Source organism: Sapajus apella, unplaced genomic scaffold, assembly GCF_009761245.1.
Source record: "Sapajus apella isolate SASKATOON/1434 unplaced genomic scaffold, GSC_monkey_1.0 scaffold140, whole genome shotgun sequence".
Lineage (NCBI taxonomy): Eukaryota > Metazoa > Chordata > Mammalia > Primates > Cebidae > Sapajus > Sapajus apella.
The window spans coordinates 2,724,103-2,752,096 of NW_022437080.1; the positions used below are offsets into that span (position 1 = coordinate 2,724,103).

Genomic DNA, 27,994 nt, shown 5'->3' on the forward strand with positions numbered 1-27,994 from the left:
AAATTAGCCAGGCATGGTGGCGCATGCCTGTAATTTCAGCTACTCGGGAGGCTGAGGCAAAAGGACCACTTGGACCCAGGAGGCAGAGGTTGCAGTGAGCCAAGATCATGCCATTGCACTCCAGCCTGGGCAACAAGAGCAAACTCTGTTTAAAAAAAAAAAAAAAGAAAGAAAGAAAGAAAGAAAGAAACCAGACACATGAGTATAAGACAGTATGAGTCTATCTGCATGTCCATGAATTCAAGAGCAGGCAAAACTATAAAAGTCAGAATGACGGTTATCTTTTGAGGGGGGATTAGGAACTGGGAGAAGGCAGGAGAGCCTTCTGAGATGCTAGAAATATTCCACATCTTAAATTGGATGGCGGTTACATGGATGGATACTAATCTAAGAATCGGTCAAGCTGTGTACACTTGAGATGTGTGAATTCTAAACATGTATGTCCTATCTCAATAAAAAAGCAATATAAAATGCCTGGTTACAGAGTAGCCATTTAGAGAGTATCTGTAGAATAAATGAATATGTGACTTGAGCTCTCCCACTCTGTTTCATTTATTTCATCGGTAGTACTAGAAGTTTAGAACTTTTTTAATGTTAAATTCTGTACCCAAGTGACATACAAAGTTTAAAACACATCTTCTCAGGCTGGGCACAGTGGCTAATGCCTGCAATCCCAACACTTTGGGAGGCCAAGGTGGGAGGATTGTTTAAGCCCAGGAGTTTGGAGACCAGTCTGGGCAACATAAGGAAACCCAATTTTCTAAAGAAATACAAAAATTAGCTGGGTGTGGTCCTGTATACATGTGATCTCAGCTATCTGGGAGGCTGAGACAGGAGGATTGCTTGAGCAAGGGAGGTCAAGGCTGCAGTGAGCTATGGTTGTGCTGCCGCTGTACTCCAGCCTGGGCAACAGAGCAAAACCCTGTCTAAAAAAAAAAAAAAAAAAAAAAAATGCCAGGTACAGTGGCTCATGCCTGTAATCCCAGCACGTTAGGAGGCCAAGGCAGGCAGATCACGAGGTCAGGAGATCAAGACCATCCTAGCTAACATGGTGAAACCCATCTCTAATAAAAATACAAAAAAAAAAAAAAAATAGCTGGTACGGTGGCACACACCTGTAGTCCCAGCTGCTGGGGAGGTTGACGCAAAAGAATCGCTTGAACCTGGGAGGCAGAGGTTGCAGTGAGCCGAGATCGCGCCATTGCACTCCAGCCTGGACAATAGAGCGAGACTCCATCTTAAAAAAAAAAAGAAGAAAACCTTCTCAGAGTAATATGGCTTAACAAACAAAACACTGCAGGGTTTATTTGTTTATTTAAACTACTTTATACCTCTGAAAGATTCAACCTATGTAGATATCTGTATATACAAAGATTTCTTTTAATCAGATAAATACTGATCATACCTTTGAAGTGCCCAAGTGGACAAAGTGGTGGAGGACACACAGGAGACAGGTGCCATTTCTGGAGTCTCTCAGGGCCTGCCTTTTGTGGAAGGGAGAGCAGAGATGCAGACCAAGGCCAGGCTTACTTCAAGTTGAGAAATGGGACAAATGGGACAGATAAAATCTACATCACCCACCAAGATCCCATGTGAAACCTTATTTCTTCCTATTGGCTAGCAAATGCCTTTAGCTTATCATTGATTGCTCACACAAGGAACAAATCCAGAAGAATGTATATGCCCAGTATGCAGGCTACCTCATGCGGATCTCAACATTCTAATGTTCACAAAGTTCAGTTACTGAGCATTTCTGCCATGCCAATATGATAAGGTTCATAATGTATAGACTTATTGATATTTAAATCTGATAACATCCCTATGAGGCAGGAATGCTATAATCCCCATTTTACAGATGATAAACCTGAGTCACTGACGTCACTTGTTCTCAGGTATTCACCATCAGGGCTGGAATTTGAAGCCATGCAGGTTGATTCCGCAGTGGAGTCTCTTAACCATTACTACATATTCTTAACCATTCAAGATAGGAAATGATAAAAGCTTTACATAAGGGAGGCAAACAGTTCATTTTGGGGTATTCTGATGAGTAGTACAGCTATGTCACAGCAGATTGGGGTGACATGTGCGGATCATACAGAGGTCTTGAGCCACCCAGCTCCTTTACAGTTCTCCTGTCCCAAGTATATTATCTGCCTGCTGCTTCTTGGTTTCCTTCTTCATTTATTCAGTCAGGCTACAAATAATATGTATGTCTATTACATACCAGGTTTCTGAATTATGTACAGGAAATGAGAAGATAAGTAAGACACAGCCTCTTTCATATTTATGGCAAAAACTACCCTCATTTCAGTTTCTTCCTCCTGTTTGTAATTTCATTGTTTATTTTTCCATCAGTTCAGACTGTTGCTTGCTGATGTGAGGTGACCTCAAAGTGACTTTCTGAAAAGTTCTGACCCTTTGCCTTTCAAAAACATTTAAGAACAGCAACAACATCTGGATAGTCTCAGTAAAATGCCTTTTCAACAGCTCAAAGCAAGGCTTGTTTTTGTTTTAATTTGAGAATGTTTCAAGTGAAACTTAGTTCCATCATTTAGTTCCTGGCAGCCCAATAACCAGGGAGCAATAACTCCCTTATCTGTGGGCTGTTTAATGACTACATAGTACCACCCTGGGAGCAATAGACTAGGGCCTTCTTCCAGATGCCATGTTTTAAGGCTTTCAGCTGGAAAGACTTTCACTCCGTAAAATTTATTTTGATTATTTTAAGTCAGGATTTGGCCTTCTTATTCGGAAAAAAAAAATCGGCCTCTGGCTTTCTGCCTCCTGCACTTCTGGCTCTAGGCCACATGATCATCTAATTTCTAGTTTTTCAGGCAGACAGAGAAGGTTAGAAACTGGCAACCGTGGCCTCAACAGCAGATAAGCAGTTCAAGTCTGTGACAGGAATTAAGAAGACTGCCATAGAAAAATTTTTTAAAAGTCACCTCCTGTTCCACGAAGCATAGCTGTCTCTTCCTTCCTGTCCTCCTTGCCCATTCTCTTTGAGAAGTCCAGGTCCTAGAAGCACCAGACACTCAGTTGACTCGGGTTTTGCTGCCTATAGGTAATTATGCTAAAAGTCTGCAGTAGAAGATCTTATTATGCTCGCATAATTATGCATTCTAGAGCAGAAGGTTTTTGCTGGAAAGCTTCACTGTTAGATATGATTTGCATTTTTTACTAGATACTTGTCTTTGGTCCTTGAGGACAAACATATTAAGTATTCCTTTGTGCATCAACAGAAAAGCAAAACACAAAACAGCCTGTATGTGGGCTTGAGGCCGTCTTGTTACACAAGAAAGACACTGCTCTAGAACAGGGCTCACCTTTGCTTCAGGGACTAAGTTTATTTTGGAGCCTTAAGAGTAAGGGAGTAGGTCAGAAACGACTTTTAGTGTAACCCATCTGTAATTTAAAATGCTGTCATAAGACCAAGTCTTATCAAAAATCAGTATTTAAGTTAAATTTACCCCCAAATTTCTTTCAAAAACATTTTGTAATGTTCTTTTTGAGAGAAACCTTTGCCCTGCTAGAGGTGAAGATGTGCTTAATCGGCCTGTTGAGTAATCCTGCAAAGTGGGTAATCCGCCGAAGGCACCTCTAGCTGGGGGCTCGGGAGAGAAAGACGCAGCTGGGCCCCTGCCGCCCCTGGCGCCGGTGGGCGAGCCCGTTCCCGGTGCATCAGGAGGCAGGCCCGGCCAGGGGCCAGCGGCCGGCACTCAGCCCCGCGCATCTCCCCGAGGGCGGGGCCGGGCCGGGCTGTCATCGGCTCGATTTAAGGATGGTCTGAGCTGCCCCTTTCAAGCTGCTCTCGAAGGCTTCGGCCGGTCAGGCGAGGCGAGGCGAAGCGGCGTGAGCGAGGGTGCTTAGGGAGAACAGCCGTAGGCAGCTCGATGCTGGGTGGCTAACGCGCGACTGGGCCCAGCAGCACCCCGGCGGACAACTCGACCCGTATCCCGAGCTGCGTGGCGGACAAAGCCGCGCGCCTGGCCCGGACTACGACTCCCGGAGGGCTCTGCGACCGCTCCGGGGCGGCCCAGCGCGCACTGCGCTGGCAAGCTTGACAGCCAGGTGCCCTGCTCGGCCAACTCTGCGCCCCGCCAGGGACGCTGGCCTCCTCGCTGTCTTCCCGGTGTCTCTTTATTCCAACTGCCTGAAACTCGGCCCCACGAATGGCAGGCAGCGTCCAACATTCAACCCCGTAGAGCCAGCGCCAGCCAATAAAGAGCATGGATGGAGGCCACATGACAGCAGTGGGCCGGCGCTCCGGCTGAGCCCTGATCTCTATGGTTTCCGTGGCTCGCTAGAAGGAGTGTGGTCCACTGGAGGACTCCCTACATTCTTCCTCCATTACCTCACTGCCTCCGGTGGCTGCTGGGATACCGGAGGACTCGGGTCCCGGCTCGACTCAGTCCTCCAGCCGCCCGGGGAATACCTCTAGTTCTTCCCGGCCGCCGCCGCCCCGCCGCTTCCTCCTCCGCCCGCCGGCCTCCTTCGCCCCGCCCCGTCCGCGCCGCGCGTCCGGCCAGCCTGCGGGCCCGCTTCTCTCCGGAGCCCCCACCCAGGCGCATGGCTCCATGAAGCAGGAGGAGGAGGCAGAGCACGAGAGGTCCCGTCCGCCCCAGCCGCGTCTGGGCCAGGAGAAAAGGTGGGAAACTCGGGCTGCGCCGCGCCCTCCGCCTCCCCGCTGCCGGGCCGGGCCTCCCTGGGGCCGCCACCGCTGGGCCCGTCTGGCCTGTTCTCGCTGGGGCGGGCGGCAGGGCCGGGAGGGAACCCCGCGGTCCTGGGGCGAGGGTCCCGGGGCAGTGTCGGGGAAGGGTCCCGGGTGGCGGGCGGGGCCTCGGGTCGTGTCCGGGCGGAGAGCAGGGGGTCGGGAGGCACTGCCGGGGAGGGGCGGGCGGCGCCGTACCCCGGGCCGCGAGGCTCGGCTCCCGCTCCTGCTCCTTGTCTGCACTCCCTCCAGGAAGCAGGCTCGCTCGTTGTAAAGTTTGGTGGTCTCCGGCGCCGCCTGGTGGCCCCCACCCACCGTCCCGCCGCCCCCTCCCCCGCCCGGCGTCTGGATTCCACCCCCGCGGCTCGGCCCAAGCTGCTCTACCCGTCGCTCCATCCTCTCCCCAACTCCCCAGCGCCCCGGACCCTCCTTCCTCACACCCTCGTTTCTCACCTTTCACCCTCTCCCTCGTCCTGCTTTTCCCCTCCCCGCTCTGGCCTGTCCTCTTCACAAGCGCGCTTCCTCCGCCTCCTCCTCTTTTTCCCACCCCTACCCTTGGGCCCTCCTTCCTTAACCTCCGCTGGCCCCCAGTTCCGTGATCCGTCCACCTGATACTCTGGGTTTCATTCCTCTCTCTTTCCCAGGCTGTGGGTTTTGCCCTTCACTCCTTGCCCTCCTCCATTCCCTGTCCTGATCTGAACTCCTCTCCTTGCCACGCTCCCTCACCCTTATCCCTCTGGGCCTTATCCTCTTTCACTGCCCTCTCCTAGGATAGAGTGGGTGGGGCCTCTCCCACCCACAGGAGATGTAAACAGTCGCCTGTTTACTTACATCTTTGGGAGCAGCTCAATTCTCTAGTAGTGGGGAGAGTTGGTGAAGAGATCAGGAAGAGATTTCTTCGATTCTAAGAGTAAGGATGGATGACTCTTAGCAACAATGATCTTTTCCTCCTGCATAGCAAGATGGCCTGCCCTCAGGTCCCTGCCTCTGGCATGCTGTCCAGTAATTCTTCAGTGCTGTCTGTGCAGAGGATTGGGAAATTGGTTTGTGTTCTGAAACCGGCGGAGAACCTTTAAATGGTCTCTCCTGGCCAGAGAGCAACTTTTCCTCTGCATCGGTGGTGGGGAAGTTTTAATGTGCGTCTCATGCTCAAGTTCAATAAATAATACCTTTGATTCTCAGTGTCCTCCCTTCTTGCTGATGACGCTAAGGATGAGATGATTCAGGGAATGGGACTACACTCCTGCCTCAGATTTAGAGTTTGAAAGGTTTGGAAATAAGGAGAATCTGTTCTCTAGCTGTATGTGTCACCTCCTTCCCCCCCCTCACGAAATTGCTCTGTCGAGTTGTGGTTTTTCAGAAACCATATCTTACCTCTGCACTTACCTCTGGGTGTGTGTTCACAGCACCTGCATTTCCGTCTTAGGTACAGGAAGAAGGAATGGAATCGGAAGGAAGAAAATTCATTCCAGAGACAAAATAGCTCCCCTCCTCTGTTGTAGCTGTTCCTCTGGCAATACAAACTTTCTGCTTTCAGTGAGTATTATCTTGGACATATTTAGAATAGAGCTTCATTGTTGTTTTTGGCTTTAGGACTTTGAGATGTCGGTGTATTTTGTTCATTTGTATTTTTCTTCCATGAGGGGGGTCCTAATGTTGTTGAAGTTTTTCCACTTGTTCTCTTTTAAAATAATTTAAATATGCAAAGACAAGTTTGTTTTCCATACTCCCATTAGAGTGAGCTAGCTGGGTGCTGCTGTGGCATGATCTTTCCTTTATATTTCTGGCCCCCCACCCTTCCCAAATTCTCAATACAGCCAAAGAGATTGTCTTAACTTTTAGGGTAATTAAGTCAGAGATTAATGCAGTTCCTGATCAAAGTCAATGATTGGTTCTCTTTTCTATAGTTTCAGTCCTCAGAGACTTTTGGAACATTTTGTCCTAAATTTGCCATAGTGATGATATTTTCTTGAAAATCCTGTCACAGATTTGAAAATAATTAAAATTTTACACGGTAAACTTTAAACAAAGTTCTGGGGTAAAAATTATGACTACTGTGTCCCCTTGAGTTGGCTAATGATAGCATGCTGACACTTGGGAGAGAGTTTTCAGAGTGCTTCACTTCTCTGTGGAGTTTCCCAGCTCCTCTGATGGATGCAGGGGATAAATGTTTTTATTTTACAAATGAAAGAACTGAGGCCCAGAAAAATCTGGCCACTTGCTACAGGTCACATAGAAAAGGGAGGGGATGTGAGAAACAAAAGTTTCCACTGGTAGATACGTGTTTTTCTTTAAGCTAAGTTGAAATGAAAATGTATAGTTCTGGCTAGGTGTGGTAGCTCACGCCTGTTATCTCAGCACTTTGGGAAGCCGAGGCAGGTTGATCACGAGGTCTAGAGATCGAAACCATCCTGGCCAACATCGTGAAACCCCGTCTTTACTAAAAATACAAAAATTAGCTGGACATGGTGGCATGCGCCTGTAGCCCCAGCTACTCGGGAGGCTAAGAAAAGAGAATGCATAGTTCTGCATGTTTTTAAAAATCTGTAAAGCCGAAAAGCCGTTGTTGCCAGGCATGGTGGCTTGCATCTGTAGCCCCAGCAACTTGAGAAGCTGAGGCAGGAGGATTGCTTGAGCCCTGTAAATAGCCACTTCAGCCTGGGCAACATAGCAAGTCTCCATCTCTTTAAAAGAGAAAAAGTCTGGGCTCAGTCGCTCATGCCTGTAAATCCCAACACAGGGAAGCCAAGGCAGGAGGATTGCTTGAAGCCAGAAGTGAACAAACCAACTTGGTCTCATACTGACACCTGTCTCTACAAAAGGAAAAATTAAAAAAAAATTGGCCGTGTGGTGGTTGTAGTGTGTGGTGGCTGTAGTCCCAGGCTGCAGTCCCAGCTACCTGGGAGACTGAGGCAGGAAGATCCCTGGAACACAGAACTAGAAGGCTGCAGTGAACAGCGATAGCACCACTGCACTCCAGCCTGGACAACTGAGGGAGAGGAGACCCTATTTCCAAAACAAAACAAAAAGGAACAATTATATAGGTAGGTCTGTGATTTGTGGGGAAATTTTTCGCACACCAACTGTTTTGGATGTGTGTATAATGGGATTTCAAAAATAAAGAAATGATTATTTGGTATGGTTACCAGAATGTATGTGGGTTTTTCTGACTGTTTCCTGGAATAGTTCCATAAGTAGGACAGAATTATAGCTCAGGTGCCATTTCAGTACCCATAATATAATTATTAAATTGAATTTCAACTCAACTCTGTCACAAAGGAAACAACTGCTTATTCCCTTCTGTGGAAAGCTTGATTTGAGCAAACGTCTAAATGCTAAATGATAACAAAAGAAAATACAGAGACCCCCTTTTTCTTGGCCTCTTTCCCACCTCCCAAATCTTTATCAGGTCGTGCCCTCGAATAAGCTGTTTTGAGACTTGTCTTCAAAATGTGAATCTAGATTTTTCCCCCCACCTTTAGGCTTTCCTAGATATTTTAATCTGGTGGTTGTTTCACACTTACTACTTTGACAACAGTTTTATTGGTATTCAATATGTATCAAGATGTCTACAATAATAGCACATTTAGCAAGTTTAGTCTCTTTCTAGTGTATGTTTAGAAGCTTAAATGAGGACTCTAGTGGAATAAAACTGTACAACTCTCAAGACAGCCAAGTGTTTTTCTCTGTGTTTTCTGGCATCTCAGGATGAAAAGAAACAGTAGATAAGATTTATTAGAAGCTGTTGCTCTCCAAAGAGGTCATGAGAGTAGTAATCCCGTGTTAATAATGTGCTCTTTTAGATTACAAGGTCATTCTTAATGAAATTGTATTATGAGGGCATTTATTTCTCTAGAAATTGTAAGCATTCAGAACTGTGTTATTTTTATAACCAACGTTACTTTTATCAGTGGGGTAGGGTAGTATTGGTAACAGCGTACACTTAATAGATAGCAGTTATATGCCACAGAGCTGCCAGGTGCTTTTCATGTCTTTCACAGCTCACAAATAAACCTCTGTGGTAGCAGGACCCCAAGTCCACGGAGATGTGAAAACTTGCCTGAGTTGCATAGCTAGTACATGGCGAATGAGATTTGGGATCAGAGATGAGACTGTAACCTCAAAATCTAGGCTCTGTATCCTGAAGAGGGGAGCTGCTCTAGGAAATTGCGAGCTTGTTTTCGGTGGACTTAGTAGCCTTGGAAGGGACCCACAGTGAGAGAGGAAGGTCCTTTTGCCCAGCCAGACACATGAGTGAGGGCATCATCACATCTTCGTGTCAATAGCAGCCTCAGTACCTGGTTGGTAAATATTAGCTGTGTGGGAGAAATAGTTTGTATTAATCCCTGAAACCACAAGTGGCCACCCAGGCAAATAAGCTCTCTAGTGGGTAATTCTGAAAGTGCTCCATCATTCAAAAAGGAAAAAATAATTCTTCCCAACTGCAGTTTAGATTGTCTGACCTATCAAAGGAAAGCTTTGAACCACCTAGAAGTGGTACCCGAAGCCAGTTCCAGAACTGACAGCTGGTATGTTTTAGCAAAGACGATAGCTACCAGCATACATTGGACCAAGAAGTGAATTTGGGTGATAATTGACTTAATTTTTAAAATGAATTATCCACAGTGGCTATCCATTTTGCTATGAATAATTATTAAACTATCCCAAAAGAAAAAAAAAATCCCTTGGTTGAGCTAAGTAGAATGGAGATTGTTGATAAGAATAGGTACTTGTAATTCAGTCATCCCCAGGTTCTGCAGTACTCCACTGTTAGCGGGCATACTTAAATAAAATTACTAGATGTGTAGATAAGATTGTTGGTGACAGGCAGCAGTGTGTGTGTGTGTGTGTGTGTGTGTGTGTACTATATGTAGGGCACATGTTAGCTGCCGTGAAAGATGAAACAGATGCCCCACGGCCTCTCAGGCTCAGGGTGATGCTGAGTTCAGTGCAGGCTGAAATTTTTAAGTTGTAAGCTGCCCCAAATAGCAGGCCAGTGCTCAGTGTCCCCACAGAGAAGGAGGAAGAGTTACTCAGGGGCCCTCGTTGCGGGCCCTAATGAAGTTCAGGGTCCCCTTGAGTGTTGTACATCAGGTGGAGAGGAGAGAACCTCCTGCAAGCACAGGGCAGGTGAGGACACCGCAGCATAACTGAGGAAGACTGGTGACTTTAAGCACTAATGGCACATTTTATTTGGCACCTGCAAGGTTAAGGGGTCTGAAGAGGTAAAACAGTGGTTCCTGTAATTTTGCTTGCTTTTTGTTGAAGTATGAGTATTGTTTCCATCTGGTGGAAGCCTAGTTTTAAAGAGCTTATTTTTATTGGTGGTCGCAATGGATGAACAGGAAGAAAGGGGGATTACTACTGCAGACTCTCACCATAGCCCTTGACCTGAGCTTTGTACAAGTAACCAGCTGAAGGCCTGGAAGTGTCTTGGTTGTATATACACCTAATTTCAAACTTTGTCTTTTTCCTTCCCTTTTTGTAGAGAATGGGGTCTTGTTACGTTGCCCAGGCAGGTCTCAAACTCCTGGGCTCAAGCTGTCCACCCACCTCTGCCTCCCTAAGTGTAGAGATTACAGACATGAGTTTCTGCGCCTGGCTCCTCTTTATTTTGGATGAACCAGATTCACTGTAATTTGTACAATACTCACAGTACCCAGTACCATCCTTGGTAGTTTTATGAGGTTTGGCAGGGAAGTTTGGTGGACACAGATTTAGAAGAAGCAGAGTTTGTCATTAAGTGGAGCATTTGATTTTAGCTGGTCAGATGGATAGTTAGTATGAGCTATTAGAATGCTATTATTCTGAAGTGTCTTACCCTGTACTCACAAAGCCGGGCTGCTGGAGGACCAGGTGTCTCTTGATCCTTGCAGGGCAGTACTGAGAGCTGAGTTGGGAAATACTTAGTTGTGATGAGATGCCTACTTTGTTGGAATAGAACTAGAGAATCTCAAACTGAAAGAGAAAAGTTTGATGAAATTTGTTGATAGTGGTTGATATTTAAGAAGCCTTTGTTTATTACCAGTATCCTGGTTTACTTCACATTCTTTGCCTATAGTTGTTATGTATTAGGTCATTCTTATATCGCTATAAATACCTGAGACTGGTAATTTATTAAAAAGAGAGAGATTTAATTGGTTCAGGGTTCTGCAGGCTGTACAGAGAACTTAGCAGCATCTGCTTCTGGGTAGGCCTCGGAGCTTTGACTCATGGCAGAAGGCAAAGCGAGAGCAGGCATGTAACGAGAGCAAAGTAGGAGCAGGAGAGAGGCGGGGGGAGGTGCCACACACTTTCAAATGACCAGATCTTGAGAGAACGCACTCATATCGTCATCACTATCAGGAGTACAGCACCAAAGGTTGGTGCTAAACCATTCATGAGAAATCCACCCCCGTGATCCAGTCAGCTCCCGCCAGGCCCCACAGCCAACGTTAGGGATTACAGTTCAGCACGAGACTTGAGTGGCGACAAATTTGCAAGCTATATCAAGCTAATATTTGGTGTATGTTGACAGATAAGTAAAATATTAGTCCCCTCAAAAACCTGCTTTAAATAATTCTGTAGAAGGATGGGAGATGGAGCGAGTAGATAATGCACAGAGGTATAGATGAAATAAGATTAGTCATAGGTTGGAAATTGTTAAATATTGGGCTCATTATACTATTTGTGGAGTATACAGTTTTCTCCAGTTTGTGCACATTTGAAATTTTTCGCCGGGCGCGGTGGCTCATGCTTCTAATCCCAGCCCTTTGGGAGGCTGAGGCGGGCAGATCACCTGAGGTCAGGAGTTTAAGAACAGCCTGACCGATATATGGTGAAACCCCACCTTTTAAAAAAAAAAAGAAATTTTCCATAGATTTGAATTTATGGAATAAGCTTTCAAAGAAATGCCTTCTAATATATTTTTGATGCAGAAAATATCTAACTCTGCTTTTGGTCACTAAAACTCAACTGAGACTATCAGTTGAATTGGTTACTTAGTGGCCTCCAGAGAAATGCATGGGCCTAAAGAGCCAAGATTTTGGTTGGTTTTGTTCATTGCAAATCATAGTTGGAAGATGTGGGGGAACTGTAAGCACTAGACATCAACTGTGGTTATGCTCCACTGCGGATCAGTGACTGTATGTGGTGTGTAGGCAGAATCTTCTAGACTTGCACTGGTAGGGTTTGAAAATCCCTTCTGTTGCTCTGTTATAGGATGTTTCACCAGCCAGGTGACACCACCTGCCAGAGAACACCTGAGTTGTTGCCTCTGTCTCATGACATTTAGCTTTTCCTTCAGGCGTGGTGTGGTGTAATAAGAATGATGAAAGGTTTTTTTAGCTTTTGCATTTCATCCTTTCTCTTTGATTCTTTGAATTCTGAAGCTCTACAGGTGCAGAGCTGCAGGGCCCTGTTAAAACACCAGCTCTCTGGGGATATGGTCCTGCTGCTTCATCTAACCTGTATGTGTCTCTAGCTTGCCGCCCACAGTTGCTCACAAAGTGGAGGCAAATGAGAACTTAGACCAGTGACACCCATCGTGGATTCAAATGACCCTGGGACTGGGGGATAATTTTCCAGGTGATGGCTGAAATGTTGACTTTGGGCTTGGTTTTTCATATTTTTTTCCCAGCTCCATTTTTGTTGGCAAGAGTCTATAAGTTGTTAGATTAGTTCCTAATGTACCCTAGAATTAATAATTTTATTTATTTATTTATTTTGAGACAGGGTCTTGCTCTGTCACCCAGGCTGGAGTGCAGTGGTACAAACATGGCCCACTGCAGCCTTGACTTCTTGGGCTCAAGTGATCCTCTTGCCTCAGCCTCCTGTGTAGCTGGGACCACAGGCACATGCTGCCATGCCCAGCTACTTTTTTTATTTTTTGTAGAGACATGTGTCTCACTTTGTTGCCCAGGCTGGTCTCCAACTCCTGGGCTCAAGCTATCCTCTCACCTCAGCCTCCCAAAGTGTTGGGATTATAGGAATGAGCCACCGTGCCCAGCCCAGAACTTATTTTTTTTAATCCCGCCCTAAAGAAAGAGACTGAACCCAGTGGATATTATTAGAAGGATTCATTCTTCCTTGTGGCTGGTGAGAAGACCCAGGCTATAGAGCCTGATGCATAGCTTGTGATCTAAATCCTAGCTCTGGCCCAGGCGCAGTGGTTTATGCCTTTGGAAGGCTGAGGTGGGCGGATCACCTGAGGTCAGGAGTTCAAGACCAACCTGGCCAACATGGTGAAACCCCATCTCTACTCAAAATACAAAAATTAGCCAGTAGTGGCACGCACCAGTAGTCCCAGCCACTCAGGAGACCAAGTAAGGAGAATTGCTTGAACTTGGGGGGCAGCGGTTGCAGTGAGCCAAGATCACACCACTGCACTTCAGTCTAGCGGCAGAGCGAGACTTTGTCTCAAAAAAAAAGAAAAAAAAAATTCTAGCTCTGCCACTTAGTGGCAGTGTGAACAATATAAAATGATGGTGGCATCATCTGCCTTGCTGAGTGTTTTAGAGGATTCAGTGAAACCCTGTTTGAAGAGTGTATCCTCTGTGCAAGCTCTGCTCTGTTGACCTTGTGATCTGCCCGCCTCGGCCTCCCAAAGTGCTGGGATTACAGGCGTGAGCCACCACGCCTGGTCCAAGCTCTGCTCTAAGTCCAGAGTGCACAGGCAAATACTGGCCCCCCCAGGAGTTGCCCTCTTAGACAGCAGTGGAACAAGAACCCAGATGATAAGAGCAGCTAAAAGTATGGATGTTTAACACATACCAGTCACTGTTTTAAGTCGTGTGTGTGTGTGTGTACTTTTTTTTTTTTTTTTTTTTTTTTTTTGGTAGAGACTGGTTCTCCCTATGTCGCCTGTGCTGGTCTCAAACTCCCGGGTTCAAGGGGTCCTCCTGCCTCGGCCACCCAACGTGCTGGGATTGCAGGTGTGAGTCACTGTGTCCAGCCAGCGGCAGTGGAGAATGGGGGGTTCCTCCCTTGTGGCCAGGAATTTGAGACCACCATGCTCGGCAACGTAGCGAGACCCCCGTCTCTTTAAAAAAAAAAAAATTACGCCGGGCGTGGTGGTGCAAACCTTTAATCCCAGCACTTTGGGAGGATCACTTGGGTCCAAGAGTTGGAGGCTGCAGTGAGCTATGATAGAATGAGACCTGTCTGTTAAAAAGAGAGAGAGAAAGAGAGAAAAGAAACAAGACCCTATTTCAAGCCAGGAAAAAAGAAAGAGAAAAAAAAAAAAACAAATGAAACAAGCCTCTATTTCAAGCCAGACATTGAAGTGTACAAGCTATTATTCCTTGGCTACAGAGAGCTTTGATCGCAATCAGAAATGCCCTAGATGTGTATTTTGTTATGGATCAACATATATGAAGAACATAAATAATCCTTGTAAAAAGTTTATATCATTCAACATAAAGTGACAAGTTGTTTAGAAATAATGGCATTGCAAATGGGTGTGTAAATATTTAATTAGAAATTTAAAAGGTTGAAGAATTTACAACTGAAATACTATTTATAGATCAATGCCTAAAAAGATAATTATGTGTTACATGTCCAAATCACAGGGGAAAAATTACGTAGCACAATGCGGAACTCTCTCTCCCTTCCCCCCACTCCCTCTTCTTTCTGTCTCTTTCTGGCCAAAACAATAACATACAATGACTTGAGAGAAAACTTAGTTTTCTATACTTAGAAACTTCAGTATTATCAACATTGAAATAACTAGGCTCTATTTTCCTGATTCTGTTTAGCAGTGACACTTTTCAGACAACAGAGAGGACCTTGGTAGTGTTATGGCTATACATTTTTACCCTGGGCTTTTAAAGACAAAGAACAATTAAAAACCCTTCGCATCATCAGCTAGGAGGAGGCTGTGGCTCCCCAGCCCATGTGATACCACATTTTGTTAAGCTGGGTAGCTTTGTATCTGTCTGCCTGGCTATGACAGGGCAGAAACTGCCACCTCACAAAAGGGCTGTGAAGCTTGGGTCATTCATGTGAATAAAGGTTTCTGCTAGGTTGCAGGTTTTTTGAATGGGGTCTTGAAAGGATAGGGAGATGTATAGAAATTGGAGTGAGTTCATGGGGAACCAAAGAGAATGAGGGGGCTGTGGGAGGATAGCTGCAAAGGCAGAAAGGTGGGAGCTTCGTGTTAGAAGATGTGCCCTCTTCAGAGTGACAGCTAACTGCTTTTCATCCTTGCTGTGGTTTGGGGCTGCAAGTACGAAGATACATTGAAGTTAGCAATGAGGAAAATGCAGAAGGATGTGGTTAAGAAGGAAAAGCATGAAAGTTCCTCTGGAGTTCTTAAAAATAGGATGGTTCAATTTGGAGCCTCTAAAAAAGGTAGAGACATCATGATGATGAGTCTGACAGGTCTCGCGCAGCCCTCCAGGCGGTCTGGAAATGTCCTCAGCCAGCTTCACACTGGCTGCTGCCCCACCCTGCCTTCTGCCCTGGGGAATCTTAAGGAACAGGGAGCTGCTTGGTGCCTGCCTCCATCCATGGTAGTCATATGGAAATTTTATGGAAAATAAAAATTATTTCCCCTTTAGGAAAAGGCTAGGGGTTTCTTCTGGTCTGTGACCCTTTTTGACCCCATGCCCTAGAGATGACAGTGGGAGAAAGAATCTGACAGCTCTTAGCCTGTCCATGCACACTCCTTCTCTTTGATGTTTTTTCTCTCCTTTTAAGTAACCATTGAAATTAATGCTTAACTTCTCATTTTGGTTAGGGTTCTGCAGCATTCCAGACCTCGAGCACCGAATCAGGATGGGAAAAAGACGTTGTGTTCCTCCACTCGAGCCCAAGTTGGCAGCAGGCTGTTGTGGGGTCAAGAAGCCCAAATTATCTGGAAGTGGAACACACAGTCACGGGAATCAGTCCACAACTGTCCCCGGCTCTAGTTCAGGACCTCTTCAAAACCACCAGCATGTGGACAGCAGCAGTGGACGGGAGAATGTGTCAGACTTAACTCTGGGACCTGGAAACTCTCCCATTACACGAATGAATCCCGCATCGGGAGCGCTGAGCCCTCTTCCCCGGCCTAATGGAACTGCCAACACCACTAAGAATCTGGTGGTGACTGCAGAGATGTGCTGCTACTGCTTTGACGTCCTCTACTGTCACCTCTACGGCTTCCCACAGCCACGGCTCCCCAGATTCACCAACGACCCCTAGTGAGTAAACCCGGTGCTGGGGGCACTGATGAAGGCATGGTGAAGTCTTGCTGGGGTGATTCTCTTGAAAGGGTCTTCTGCTTGGAAAGCTTTATCATCGTTTGAGGAAAGGGTCATGGGAAGAGAATGATGAGAAACGTCCAAACAATATTTAAAACACTAAGTGAATTCAGTAATGGGAAGAGGCTATAGGTTTGTTGTTAAAGGAATGTTCTGGAAATCAGGTGATTTCACTCTTGGCTCTTCTATTGGTTCACATGGCAGTGGGTAGGTCATTTAATCTTTCAAGTGGGGAAGTCACGCCATACCACTGGGGACCCCCGTAGTGTTGAAGTCCAGGTGAGTTGGAAGTCTGAGGACCAGGCTGGAGACCAGGAGCTCTCATTCACTGGGATCTGTGATTTTGTTAACAGGGGTTTTCCCTCACTTTGTTCGCGAGCAATCCCTTGTTAAACCTGTAGGGTCACTGACGTCCCATTAAGAAGGTCAGAATCTGCTTCAGGATTTGTAGTTCAAGATTCTTTGTTGTTTGTCCCAAGCCCTCTACTGGTCTCAGTGACTTAAATAAGCAATATGTATAAAGTGAAGAAATCCATGCTAGCATTTTCTTCCTCAGAATTGGAAGCAGCTCTGAGCTGGCTTTGAAGAGCATTACTGCTTTTTTGTTTTTGTTTTTGGGGTATGCTTTTGGAGCATTCATTGATATGAGATTATTCATTCTCAATTGTTGGTTGCCATACGGAGGCTGTGCAAAACCCTGGCTGGGGCATGGAGAGGGTGTGAAGAGAAAAAACCTCTTCCCTTGGGAGACCTGTCAGGTTGGCAAATCAGACATGCACAGAGCTAAGGGGAAGTTGTTCCTCTGCGAGTGTGTCAGGGGAGAGGAGATGTGGAGGGAAGTGTGCTCGGTGTTTAGGGAGGTGTCACCCTGGGGTCACATGGTTAGGAAACACCTGACTGAGCAGGTGGAGATCCCAACCCTAGTGAGATCCAGGGTGCCCCATGCAAGACAGAGACACAGTTTGGAAGAACAGGTGGTGATGTGGGTGTTTAGGGAAGGTTTAGGCTGTTGTATTCAGGGCTTTGCATTTCCATCCTACAGGCAATGGAGGCCTTGTCTTGAAGGGTTTTTGAGTAGGCTTTGGGACTGCAGCTTTGGCTGGTGCTGCGCAGGTGCTTTATTGGAAGGAAAAAAATGGCTAGATGGGAGAACTGCTGTGGGAGCTTTTGTAACAGTGATCAAAGCAGGTAACTTGGACAACTTAAGTTACCTCTAGAAATGATTAACTTAAGAATCTAAGAGGTAAGGGTGCTAGGAGTGTGGAGGGAATTCAGGAAGAAGGAACAGTCCTTGAAACTTCTTGCTAAAAAATCTGTCACCCTCAGTCTGATACAGCCTAATGAACTATGACTTTGGCCTAGAAACAGAAAATGGCAACTCTGCTAATAGAAAGGTTTCGGCACAGTGGCTCATGCCTATAATCTGTAATCTCATCACTGGGAGGCCGAGGTGGGAGCATCGCTTGAGCCCAGGAGTTCAGGATTAGCCTGAGCAACATAGTGAGACCCCATCCATCTTTTATTTTTTTCTTTAATCTTTTTTTTTTTTTTTTCTTTTTGAGACAGAGTCTCACTCCTGCCCAGGCTGGAGTACAGTGGCATGATCTCAGTTTACTGCAACCTCCACCTCTCAGGATCAAGTGATTCTCCCACTTCAGCCTCCTGAGTAGCTGGGATTACAGGTGCCTGCCACCACACCCAGCCAATTTTTATATTTTTAGTAGAGGTGGGGTTTTGCCATGTTGGCCAGGCTGGTCTAGAACTCCTGGCCTCAAGTGATCTGCCCGCCTCAGCCTCCCAAAGTGCTGGGATTACAGGTATGAGCCACCGTACCTGGCCTTTTAAAATCTTTTTAAAAAGATTTTTTTAAAAAAGGTTTTTTGAGGAAACTTCTTTTTTTCTGAACATTTATAAGCAGAAATACTTGTACGTGTCTGGGGCAGACATGATCATGGAAGCAACATGGGCTTGCAGATGAACAGGGGACTGTGCAGATGAGGTATATGTCATGAAAGCTGGGGAGCATGGCTGCTGGGAAAATAGACTTAGGGAAGAAGAAACTGTAGAATTTGAAGGAGAAGTTGAGTCTTGGGCAGAGGAAGAGGAAAGCAGCATGTAAATGTGGTGGCAAAGTGAATTAAAGCTGTCAGCATGGAACATGGGAACCACTACGTGGAACCTTTCCTGCTGCTTTGTTGGTTTCCTGTTTCCAGCCGGAGGCTGTGCCATTTCCAGAAAGGAAGAGAGTCCTTTGGGTAGCTGGCAGATCCAAAAACCGGGTTTTTTGTCAATAACAGAAATGAATAGGGACAAAGCCAAAGGTTTGTTCTTATCCAGGATTAACTTGGGGCTGGAGAATGTTTTGTGTTTTGCTTTTTTTAGTCCGCTCTTTGTGACGTGGAAGACAGGGCGGGACAAGCGGCTTCGTGGCTGCATTGGGACCTTCTCAGCCATGAATCTTCATTCAGGACTCAGGGAATACACGTTAACCAGGTAATGACCCCAGACGTTAAGAACTGTAGATAGCTTGGCTAGCATCAGAAATAGCTGCCTGACTTTATTTCTTCTAAGTGATGTATTTTGAGCATTTTCTGTTTTAGTAATCAGGAAATATAAGGGGCTTAATCTGGTGAGTCACTTATCATTTCAAGTACAGACAGTTAATAGCATCAAGTTGTTTTTAATGTGTTAGTGTTGATGAACAATAGATACTCTCTGCATAGCTTAAGATTCATAAATATGTGGGCTCTATGGCACCTGATGTTGGCTCCTGACTCCAGAGCAGCCTTACCTGTGTTTTCTGTCCCTCCCCAGTGCACTTAAGGACAGCCGATTTCCCCCCCTGACCCGAGAGGAGCTGCCTAAACTTTTCTGCTCTGTCTCCCTCCTTACTAACTTTGAGGATGCCAGTGATTACCTGGACTGGGAGGTGAGAACAGCCGCATTTGGAACTCTGCATCTCTCGTTGCATTTGGGTTCGGGTTAGTACATGGCAATGTATCTCCTTCATTGAGAGAGAGGGCATAAGAATGTGAAGGCTGAGCTTGGAACCAATTGTGGGCAACATAGGTGACAGAAGAGGTGCTGCTATACCAGGAGTAGGCAGAAATGTCAATGTAAAGGCTTTCTTCTTCTGTTTCTCCCTAGTCTGCTTGGTTTACATCCTCCTCCCATGTCTAATAAGAAATAATGGGGTAAAAGAAAATATTCCAGATCCCTCTTGGCAAGCCCTGGAGTAAGCTTTTATTAGGAATCAGATATGAAGAATCATGACCCCAGATAAAAACCTTGTGGCATGCTTATTTAATGGGATAGGGTCAAGGTAAAATACTCGCAATTCCTGGATGAGTTACTTAAAGAATTCATTTCTGCTACCTCCATATTCTCAGAGGTGGCTGCACATACTCTCCACCCTTCCCTAAAGCAGAACTTTCTTTGGTCTCTATATCTCCTGAGATAGAAATGCAAGAAGCTCTCCGTTTTCCAGGCCTGTGTTAAGCTGGTCAGGGGACAATGTTGATTTATATGTGGGGACTAAAGTTCTGTTAGAGTAAGTAAATGCCATTTACTTGGTTGTGTTTTTTTTTCTGTAGGTAGGGGTCCATGGGATTCGAATTGAATTCATTAATGAAAAAGGTGTCAAACGCACAGCCACATATTTACCTGAGGTTGCTAAGGAACAAGGTGAGTTGGATGAATGGGATTTTAATGACAAGTATTATTCACAGTGGTGCCAATTAAAGGGCAAGAAAGTGAAATGTATCATCTTTAAGCCCAACTACAGCTAAGAATGAGGGCCTTTGTTCCTCTTAATACCTAGCAAATACCTACTGAACCAATGATAAACTTGCGAAAAGGTCTAGGAGCTGGGAAAAGAAAAAGGGTAAATAGTTCTCTTACCCTCCTTCAAACACTTCAATGAGTAGTTTTGTTTCTTCGCCCCTTGAACTACAGTGGCAGTTGTACCAAAATACCACCAATCAACCTGACCATATTGTAGAATTCAGTAGGTATCAAACTTTGGATCACAAATCATTAAACAATGTTATACATGGCAAAGGGTGTAAACATAGTCCCTACTGTTTTTTAAAGAACTCAATAGTCAGCCAGGCGTGGTGGCTTACGCCTGTAATCCCAGCACTTTGGGAGGCCGAGGTGGGCAGATCACAAGGTCAAGAGATTGAGAACATCGTGGCCAACATGGTGAAACCTTGTCTCTACTAAAAATACAAAAATCCCAGGTTCAAGTGATTCTCCTGCCTCAGCCTACCGAGTAGCTGGGATTACAGGCGTGTGCCATGACGCCCAGCTAATTTTGTATTGTTAATAGAGATGGTTTCTCCGTGTTGGTCAGGCTGCTCTCGAACTCCCAACCTCAGGTGATCTGCCCCCCTTGCCCACCCAAAGTGCTGGGATTATAGGCGTGAGCCACCACACCTGGCCTGATGAAGTTGTTATTATCTGTCAGGAATGACACTGGGCACGGTGGCTCATGTGTGTGATTCCAGCACTTTGGGAGGCCAAGGAAGGTAGATCACTGGAGCCCAGGAGTTCAAGACCAGTCTGGGCAACATGGCAAAACCTCGTCTCTCCAAAAAGTAGAAAAATCGGCTGGGCATGGTGGCATACACCTGATAGTCGCAGCTACTTGGGTGGCTGAGGTGGGAGGTGGGATCACGTGAGCCTAGGGGGTGGAGGTTGCAGTGAGCTGAGATCTCACCACTGCACTTCAGCCTGGGTGACAGGAGTGAGACCTTGTCTCAAAAAAAAAAAAAAAAGAATGTGCCAGCATAACACAGTAGTATATGCACAAACAACTTCCTCTTCCTCTCTTTCTCTTCTCTTTTTATTTCTTTCTTAAGATAAGATGTCCTAGCACCCAGGCTGGAGTGCAGTGGTGTGCCCTGGCTTACTGCAGTCTTGCCCTCCTGGGCTCAGATGATTCTCCCACCTCAGCCTCCTGAGTAGCTGGGACTATAGTCACATGCCACCACACTCAGTTAATTTTTGCATTTTTAGTAGGGATGAGGTTTAACCATGTTGTCCAGGCTGGCCTCAAACTCCTGGGCTCAAGCGATCCTCCCGCCTCAGCCTCCCAAAGTGCTGGGATTACAGGCGTGAGTCACTGCACCTGGCCAGCTTCTTTCTCGCTGTTAATTTTTTACCATAGAAAACAGGACTGCTAGAAATCATCAAATTGAAGGAAGGTCACACAAAAGAATATAAGTTGCAGAATTTAAATTCCTCTCTTCTCACAAAGCAGCCTTGGGTACCAGCACTAGGCCAATAGGCTGGTCTAAGTTGGAACCATGTTTGTTCCTAGATAATTATATTGGGGTAACATCTGACAGGAAGGCCACAGGAGCAGGGAGCCTGGGGACAGCCATTATGGCATGTTTTGGGCTGTCATCTCATGTCTCAGAGTCTCCACGGGACTGTCAGACAGACTGGATGCCAGGTACGTGGGGGTCAGTGCCCAGGGCTTCCTCTGCCCTGCCCTTAGCAGACTCAGCTGCTTCTTGAGTCCCATTTCTCCTCCTGCACCGGCCACATGAGAGCATACCTTACTCTTGCATGTGTGCTGACCTCAGTGTGACCTCTCTCCTCAGACTGGGATCAGATCCAGACAATAGACTCCTTGCTCAGGAAAGGTGGCTTTAAAGCTCCAATTACCAGTGAATTCAGAAAAACGATCAAACTCACCAGGTAAGCCATTGTCTTGTTTTCCTTGTCATTTCAATTTAGTTGGGGTTGAATGGAGGATAATTTTGATGGGATGGGGAAGAAGTTTTCTCTGTGAATGTCCCTAAATCAAAGTAGCATGGGTGAAGTTCAAGTTTTGAGGAAGCAGCAGCAGCAAAGACAGAGACTCTCCCAGCATCCTGTGCGTCTCCACAGCTGAGCTGGGGGCACGGCTGGAGCATGGCAGGCCTGCTGAGCAGGCTGTGGATGGCTTTGCCAGAGCCACGTGGTTGGGAGGCTGACGGGGAGATTGTGGTTAGGAGACAGGGCTCTCTGTTGAAGTCCAGGGTCAGGTTGGGGTGCTGCTTTCTGACCACACATGCAGTCAGGCAGCAGGAGATGCAGGAGAGTCAGATAATGCTTTTTACAAAAAGCTAAAAGGAAACGCCTCTCATTTGGGGGGAATACTTCTAGGAGGAGGCTGCCTAGTATAGTAGAATGCACATGGACTTGGAGTCGGAATCCCAGCTCAACCTTTACTAGCTGTGTGACCTGAGCCAGTTATTCTACTGCCTGAGCCTGTTCCCTGTCTGGAAGATGTGAATGATAATACCTTAGAGTTGTTTGAGGCTGTGCTAAGGTAATGTATGGAAAATTTCTAGCCTGGGGCCAGGCAACATTGTAGGTGATTGGTAGACATTAGTTCTCTTCTCATCCTTACTGAAAGCTAAACTGAGTGGTTTAGCTTCTATGGGCTTTTGTGGGCCTCTTTTGGGCCCTCATCTGTAAAATGCTGAATAATCATATAATAATCTCACAGGTCTGTTTGGAAGATGACCCAGTGTTTTTTAAATGCTTTGGATTCCAAAAATTTTTAAACAACAACAAAAAACTCTTCAAATTACAAAGCATTATTATTATTATTATAATTTATTTGAACAGCCATTTCCCTGTCAAAATTCAGGAATAATCACCTTGCAGTGGAGGAGTGATTACAGTGGGAAAGAGATGGCTCTGGGTAAGGATTGTCACACCCAGCTCCTGTGGTCTGTAGTAGGCTCCATAGGTTTGTAACACCCCATGCTTCGCATCCTGACTCATGGCTCTTTCCAGAGCAAAGCCAAAGTGCTATGAATTCTGTTATGACGACCCTGTGATATGGCATATTCATCTGGGGAGTGAAACCTATCCTATATAGCCCCAAGGATCCTTTCACCTGCTTCAGCAGAATTTGACCCAGAATTAGGTATCTGTGTCCCTTTTAGTTATAAAAACTTGTTTGTTGCTCTTATGCAAATTGAGGTCGCATTTCTGTCAAATTTATCACGTTTAATCTGAAAGTAGATACGCAGTTTGCACTGGGTTTTGGTGCAGCCATCTTCCAATCTGCCACCCGTGTAATTTGACCTTGAAATTCTTCATCCAGACCCCAGTAGCTGATTGCTTACGAGCAGCCTGATGATAAGCACGTGTAGTGTTTCAAGGTGGGATGTGCTGAAACACATTCTCAGGGTTGAATTGTGATTGTGCTTTTTCATCTTGTTCATTTGTAATAACAACATTGTTTTCTTGTGCTGTCTTTCATTTTCTGTAAGTAAGATTGCTCTTGGTCTTCCATTTTATTCTTTCAAAATGTGGAATAAGCTTTTGGTTTTTCTCTGCTGAGTGACTTTACGAAATGAAGCGTTTGGGGTTCCTAATACTCTTTCCTGTTTCCTCATACAGGTACCGAAGTGAGAAGGTGACAATCAGTTACGCAGAGTATATTGCTTCCCGACAGCACTGTTTCCAGAACGGCACTCTTCATGCCCCGCCCCTCTACAATCATTACTCCTGACACACGGCTGCATGACCAGTCCCACCCCCCTGTGGCCGCCAATGGTTATGACATCATTGGAGCAGATGCCTCCTCTTCCTGGTCCAGTTACTTCTATTACTGCACCATTTTATGATGCTAGCTTCCGTTGCCAAGTCTGCCTCCCGCTGACTGAGGGAGGGTAGGGTTACCTTGAATGAAACAGAACTTGAGGGGCCCAAGCCTTATCTCAGCCTTTCCTCAATATGGGGTTCCGTTGGATTGGGGCTCCTCCATGACTAGTGAGAATTACTGTGTGGGTTCAGAAGACCCTTGTCTGGTATTTGCCACATGGGTGTTGGCCACACGCTGGAAGCTGAAATTGATGATCCCTGAAGGTTGAACCCACACACACCCCTGCAGCCTCCCCAGATGAAGTAGGTGTATTCCCCTGGCAGTCTGGGCAACGGAGACCAACAAGAAACATTTTTAGGTTGTTTTAAATTCCTTTTTTTAAACTTCCAGTTTATTGCGTACCAAGAGTTGATTACAACCTCCATGCTTCATAAGTGGACGCCACGTTAGGGTTGGACGTGGGCACCATGAGTCCTTTGAGGCTCCTGGACAGAGACCCACATCAAGATCGGAAGCCCTTTGGATGGCGTTGCAGATCTCATTGCTCAGTAAGCCGTGAAGATTTTTCATTCTCATCCCACTCTCAGTTGGATTTTCTGGCACTCTTCCTGCATTGAGTCTCCTGATTACTGAACAGAGCTCCGTGGTGTAGCCCGCTGAGGAATGGAATGGAGATGTCCATGGGAGGTCCTGATGTCATCACTGCATGCAGGTGTGAAAGGAGAGACCTCTTCTGCACCGCCTGGCTACCTCACTCCTCTGCTGGTAGCAGTGCCTATAGCTGGACCTAGGTTCTCAGAAGCACAGGTGTGCAAACACGCGATTGAGTTGGGCTTCAGGACAGACACATCATAGGAGAGAATCCAGGGTCTCTAAGCTGGTTTTCTTTTCAGGCAAACATCCTGAGGGGCCTGTAAGCAGGGGAGTTCCTTTTTCTAGTTTGCCTGTAGAAGTGGGAAGACTGTTGATGTTTCTGTCCTTTACAGGACTTTAGAAAACAGTTGTATAATTACATGCTGGGAATCTTCACCCCACCAGGGCAAATTTCCAAATAGCTCATTTTATTGTAGGTCTTTGAAACTTTCATGTGACATACTTCCCTTTCCCATTGTTGCTGATTTCCAAATCGCTGTCAGCAAGTTTTTCCTCTCCCCTTGCCTATTCTTCACTCATTTGGTGGCAAAGTTAATAGAACTAGGGGTCTTGGAAGATGCTTTGAAAACATTTTTACAAAGGCACTGCTGAAATGATTCACAGGAAGGGTGGCCAGTTGGAAGAAGGATCCTGAGGATGTGACACTGGTTATCAACAACATGCTTAGAGAACTCTTGAAGTGGATTGGGTGTCAACCCAGTGAACATAGTGTTTTGATTTAATTTATTTTTTGAAGTTTATGTGGTGATGGTGTGGCTTTCTGAAATGGGAAAATATTCAAAAGATCGTTTGCATTTTCTTCTGCCAGGAGTGGGGGAGGGGAGCGGGGGCACAGTCTGAGAAAGGACACCTGTGTTGTTCTAGGCATCCCTGGCAAGTTTGTGGGAAGGGATGGGCGAGGGTGAGTGGGTTTGTTCCGCACCGTCCTGTGCTGCTCGAGAGGACCTGGGACGTGCGAGGGAAACATGGGTGACAGGGTGCCCAGGCTGCGGCCCTTCACTGCTGTGCTGGGTTCCTGCAGCCTGCCATGTTTCCCTTGGCAATGTAAATGAAGATGGAGGGGTCATTTCATGATTTCCTGCTGCTGAGAATAAATGTCTTGTTAAAAACATGTGGCAGCGGTTACTCTTAGGTGCCATGGATCGATGTCAGGGTGGTCAGCTTCGGACTAAGCCACCCACCTCCAATTTGTACAACAGTATTGATACATAGGGCTACACTCATTACTGTTCAAGTGTTCTATGTTAAAAGTTGTGTTTAATTTCTAAAGATTAAAAAAAAGCAAAAAAATTGGTGCTAAACCTTCACCCCTGAGGACGCTCAGTGAGACTGGTCATGCAAGCATTTACAGTGCCATGCTCCTCAAGCCGATTTTTTCTTGTGGAAATGTTGCCCTATTTGTCTTCCCCAATGTATGGTATGTTTTTTTATTTTATTTTATTGAGGCAGGGTAGGATACCTGCCATTTAAAAAAATGAATAGAAAACTTTAAAACCCAAGAAATGGGGAAAAAAAAAAATCAGTGCACAAGAATTGGGCTGGTTAGGCCCAGCACCACACTGAAGTGGGCTCAGTGGTTTTTGGAGTGAAGAAGCCTTACTCCCTGCACATTCCCTCATGCCCCCACGCAAGTCCAGCAGTGGAAATGCTTGGGTTCCTCTTGCCTTGTCAAGGGGACTCAGGAGTTGACCAAGGGAAACCATTTGGCCCCAGCAGGAATGGGCATTGTCAGTATCCGTCCTGAACGGGGCCTAGTCAGGAAGCAGTCTAGAAGTGTATGGTCATGGTCACCTCATGAAAGTGTGTGGCAGGTGGCTCTCAGGAAAAATACCAAGTCTGGATCATCCATGTGGCAGCTTTGCATAGTGAGAGGACAGCTCCAAACTGCAACTGAACTGCCTTCTGCACGCTTGACCAAAGCAGTGATGAGGGTGGCCAGTACCTGCGGTGTGAATGGTAGGTTTAAAGAAAAGGGAATGTTTTCTGCTGAGTGTTTCCTTTGTCCTTGGGCTGCTCAAGCTGGACAGTAGGTAACCACTGTTTGCAAGGAACCAGCCCAACTTCTCTGGCTTGGTTCGGAGTTTGTTTCATCCCTAGCTGTGAGTGCCTTTTGGTCTGGAAAGTTGGCTTGTCTCATAATACCCACAGCTAGGACATTCTCTCTGTAATTATGAATTGTCCTTGTTTTACATTAAAAGAGAATGTCTTTGATCACTAGAGTTCGTCAGTGTTGGATTATTTCCACTGTGAGATTCTTAAAACTTTTTCGCTTCATAAAATAATAACTCATGTTAGAGACCCTTTCAAAATGAAAGGTTTGTAGTTGAGACATTACATATATTTTATTGTTTATAATAAAAATCATCTATACAAAAGAAGTCCTGGGTGTTAATATTTTGCACAAGATCTGTTTTCCATGATGTGTTGACATCTACAATTTCACTAACTGTTGATGTTATTTTCTATTGAGATTCTGGAGCCTAGGGAGCTATGTGTTCTTTTTGTTCATTTTGTTCTTTTTTCCCTGAAGCAAGAGACTATATGGCCTTCAGTGCAAAGACTTCAGACCAATTCTTTGTATTACACTTGGTTGCCTCTTGGCTATATAACTTCTGAGTGCAAATCATTGAACTCTTTAATGAAGTATTGTAGAGAATAAATCATAATGGATAAAAATTGTTTTGTCCTGCCTCTTTTTTAAACCTGTGGCTTGATTCATATGGAATGTTGGTAACAGTTGTCTTATTTTTGAAGATAGCCGACAAGCTAGTATTCGGTCAGGTTGGATATTTTGTGTGGTGCTCATAGCCCCACCCTGTATATTTTTGTGGTTGGTAGCAATGCCACTGGTGGCATAGAGCCAAGTTTTGTGAGCAATCATTCATTAGCCTTTTAAGATTTGGGTTTTTCCAGAAAGGCTCATTGTTCTCATTAGATTTTCAGATGAGACTAACCTTGCCAAAAAAGCCAAAATCTCTTGAAGAGGGGAAAAAAAACCCACTATTATATGTATCTCATATATATATATATATATATACACACACACATATATAAAATAACAGTGATGTTAATTCAATCAAAGCCCCTGGGACATACTGGTGCAGTCAGACCTAACCAGTGAAGTTTTTGTTTTTGGATGGCCCAGGAAAGATGAGATGTGTTTGGAGAAAAGGACATCTTCAGTTTACACTTTTTTTTTTTTTTAACTTGGTAAAAATAATTCCGTATTCCATTTGGGCAGCATTCTGGGGTCTGCTTGTCCCTCCCTGGCTTCAGCCCCCTAGCCCAACCCATCCGAAGATCCCCAGTTGACGTCATTTGCAGAGAGAATTTCTTTTCTTCCTTTTTTTAAGGTACTCCATTCTGAGGCCCTTAGCACTTAGCAAAACTCAAAAACACATGGCTGCAGATAAAAACGTGCTGTCAGGGTTAGGTGATTTTGGAAATTGACTACAAGCAGCTGATGAGATGTTTATAGGCTTTGTTAATAACGTGTGTGTGAAGAGGAATTCTTTGTTTCTTCAAGAGAAGTTAATGTTCTAGAGATTATATTCCATAGTACTTATAATAGTACCCGTAATTTGTTTAATTACAGGAATTGCATGGAATTCCCCATAACTGATTTTGCGGGGCGGGGAGGAATTGGTGATAAGGCAAAATTTTCTATTTTAGCCATCACTGTTGACTTCTGGAGTGTGAAATAAACCGTCTGATCAGAGATCAGTGGTGCTAATTCTTCTGGGAGTGGGGTTGGGGGAGGTGCTCTACAGCTGCTTCTAGATCAATCTAGATCTG

At 45.5% G+C, this 27,994-nt stretch overlaps 2 protein-coding genes across 8 annotated transcripts; one reads left to right on the forward strand and one right to left on the reverse strand.

Moving 5' to 3' along the window:
• Positions 1-1,298: 1,298 nt before the first annotated feature.
• On the reverse strand, positions 1,299-5,601 carry LOC116540435 (translation initiation factor IF-2-like). The gene has a single exon (XM_032263926.1). The coding sequence runs from the start codon at positions 5,105-5,107 to the stop codon at positions 4,409-4,411; it is 699 nt and encodes a 232-aa protein (XP_032119817.1). The 5' UTR covers positions 5,108-5,601; the 3' UTR covers positions 1,299-4,408.
• AMMECR1L (AMMECR1 like) lies at positions 4,512-26,875 on the forward strand. 7 transcript variants are annotated; one of them, XM_032263920.1, is made up of 10 exons: positions 4,512-4,648; positions 6,138-6,247; positions 9,099-9,240; positions 15,429-15,873; positions 18,316-18,426; positions 18,748-18,862; positions 19,527-19,617; positions 21,257-21,391; positions 21,543-21,639; positions 23,341-26,875. In XM_032263920.1, exons 4-10 carry the CDS (start codon positions 15,467-15,469, stop codon positions 23,450-23,452), a joined length of 1,068 nt encoding a protein of 355 aa, XP_032119811.1. In that variant the 5' UTR covers positions 4,512-4,648; positions 6,138-6,247; positions 9,099-9,240; positions 15,429-15,466; the 3' UTR covers positions 23,453-26,875. The 7 variants fall into 7 exon arrangements, with proteins under 7 accessions (XP_032119811.1, XP_032119813.1, XP_032119815.1 ...); XM_032263922.1 differs by lacking the exon at positions 9,099-9,240 and adding an exon at positions 22,729-22,861 and having other exon boundaries at positions 23,341-23,427; XM_032263924.1 differs by lacking the exon at positions 9,099-9,240 and adding an exon at positions 22,558-22,633 and having other exon boundaries at positions 23,341-23,413.
• The last annotated feature ends 1,119 nt before the right edge of the window (positions 26,876-27,994 follow it).

What these genes read in the sequence shown, in the direction of transcription:
- LOC116540435 (XM_032263926.1), bottom strand. Translation starts at nt 5,107, where the DNA reads ATGGAGCGACGGGTAGAGCAGCTTGGGCCGAGCCGCGGGGGTGGAATC.
- AMMECR1L (XM_032263920.1), top strand. Translation starts at nt 15,467, where the DNA reads ATGGGAAAAAGACGTTGTGTTCCTCCACTCGAGCCCAAGTTGGCAGCA. An exon ending in AGGGAATACACGTTAACCAG is followed by an intron (nt 18,427 to 18,747) that starts GTAATGACCCCA and finishes GTCCCTCCCCAG; the next exon opens with TGCACTTAAGGACAGCCGAT. An exon ending in TGAGGTTGCTAAGGAACAAG is followed by an intron (nt 19,618 to 21,256) that starts GTGAGTTGGATG and finishes GTTTGTTCCTAG; the next exon opens with ATAATTATATTGGGGTAACA.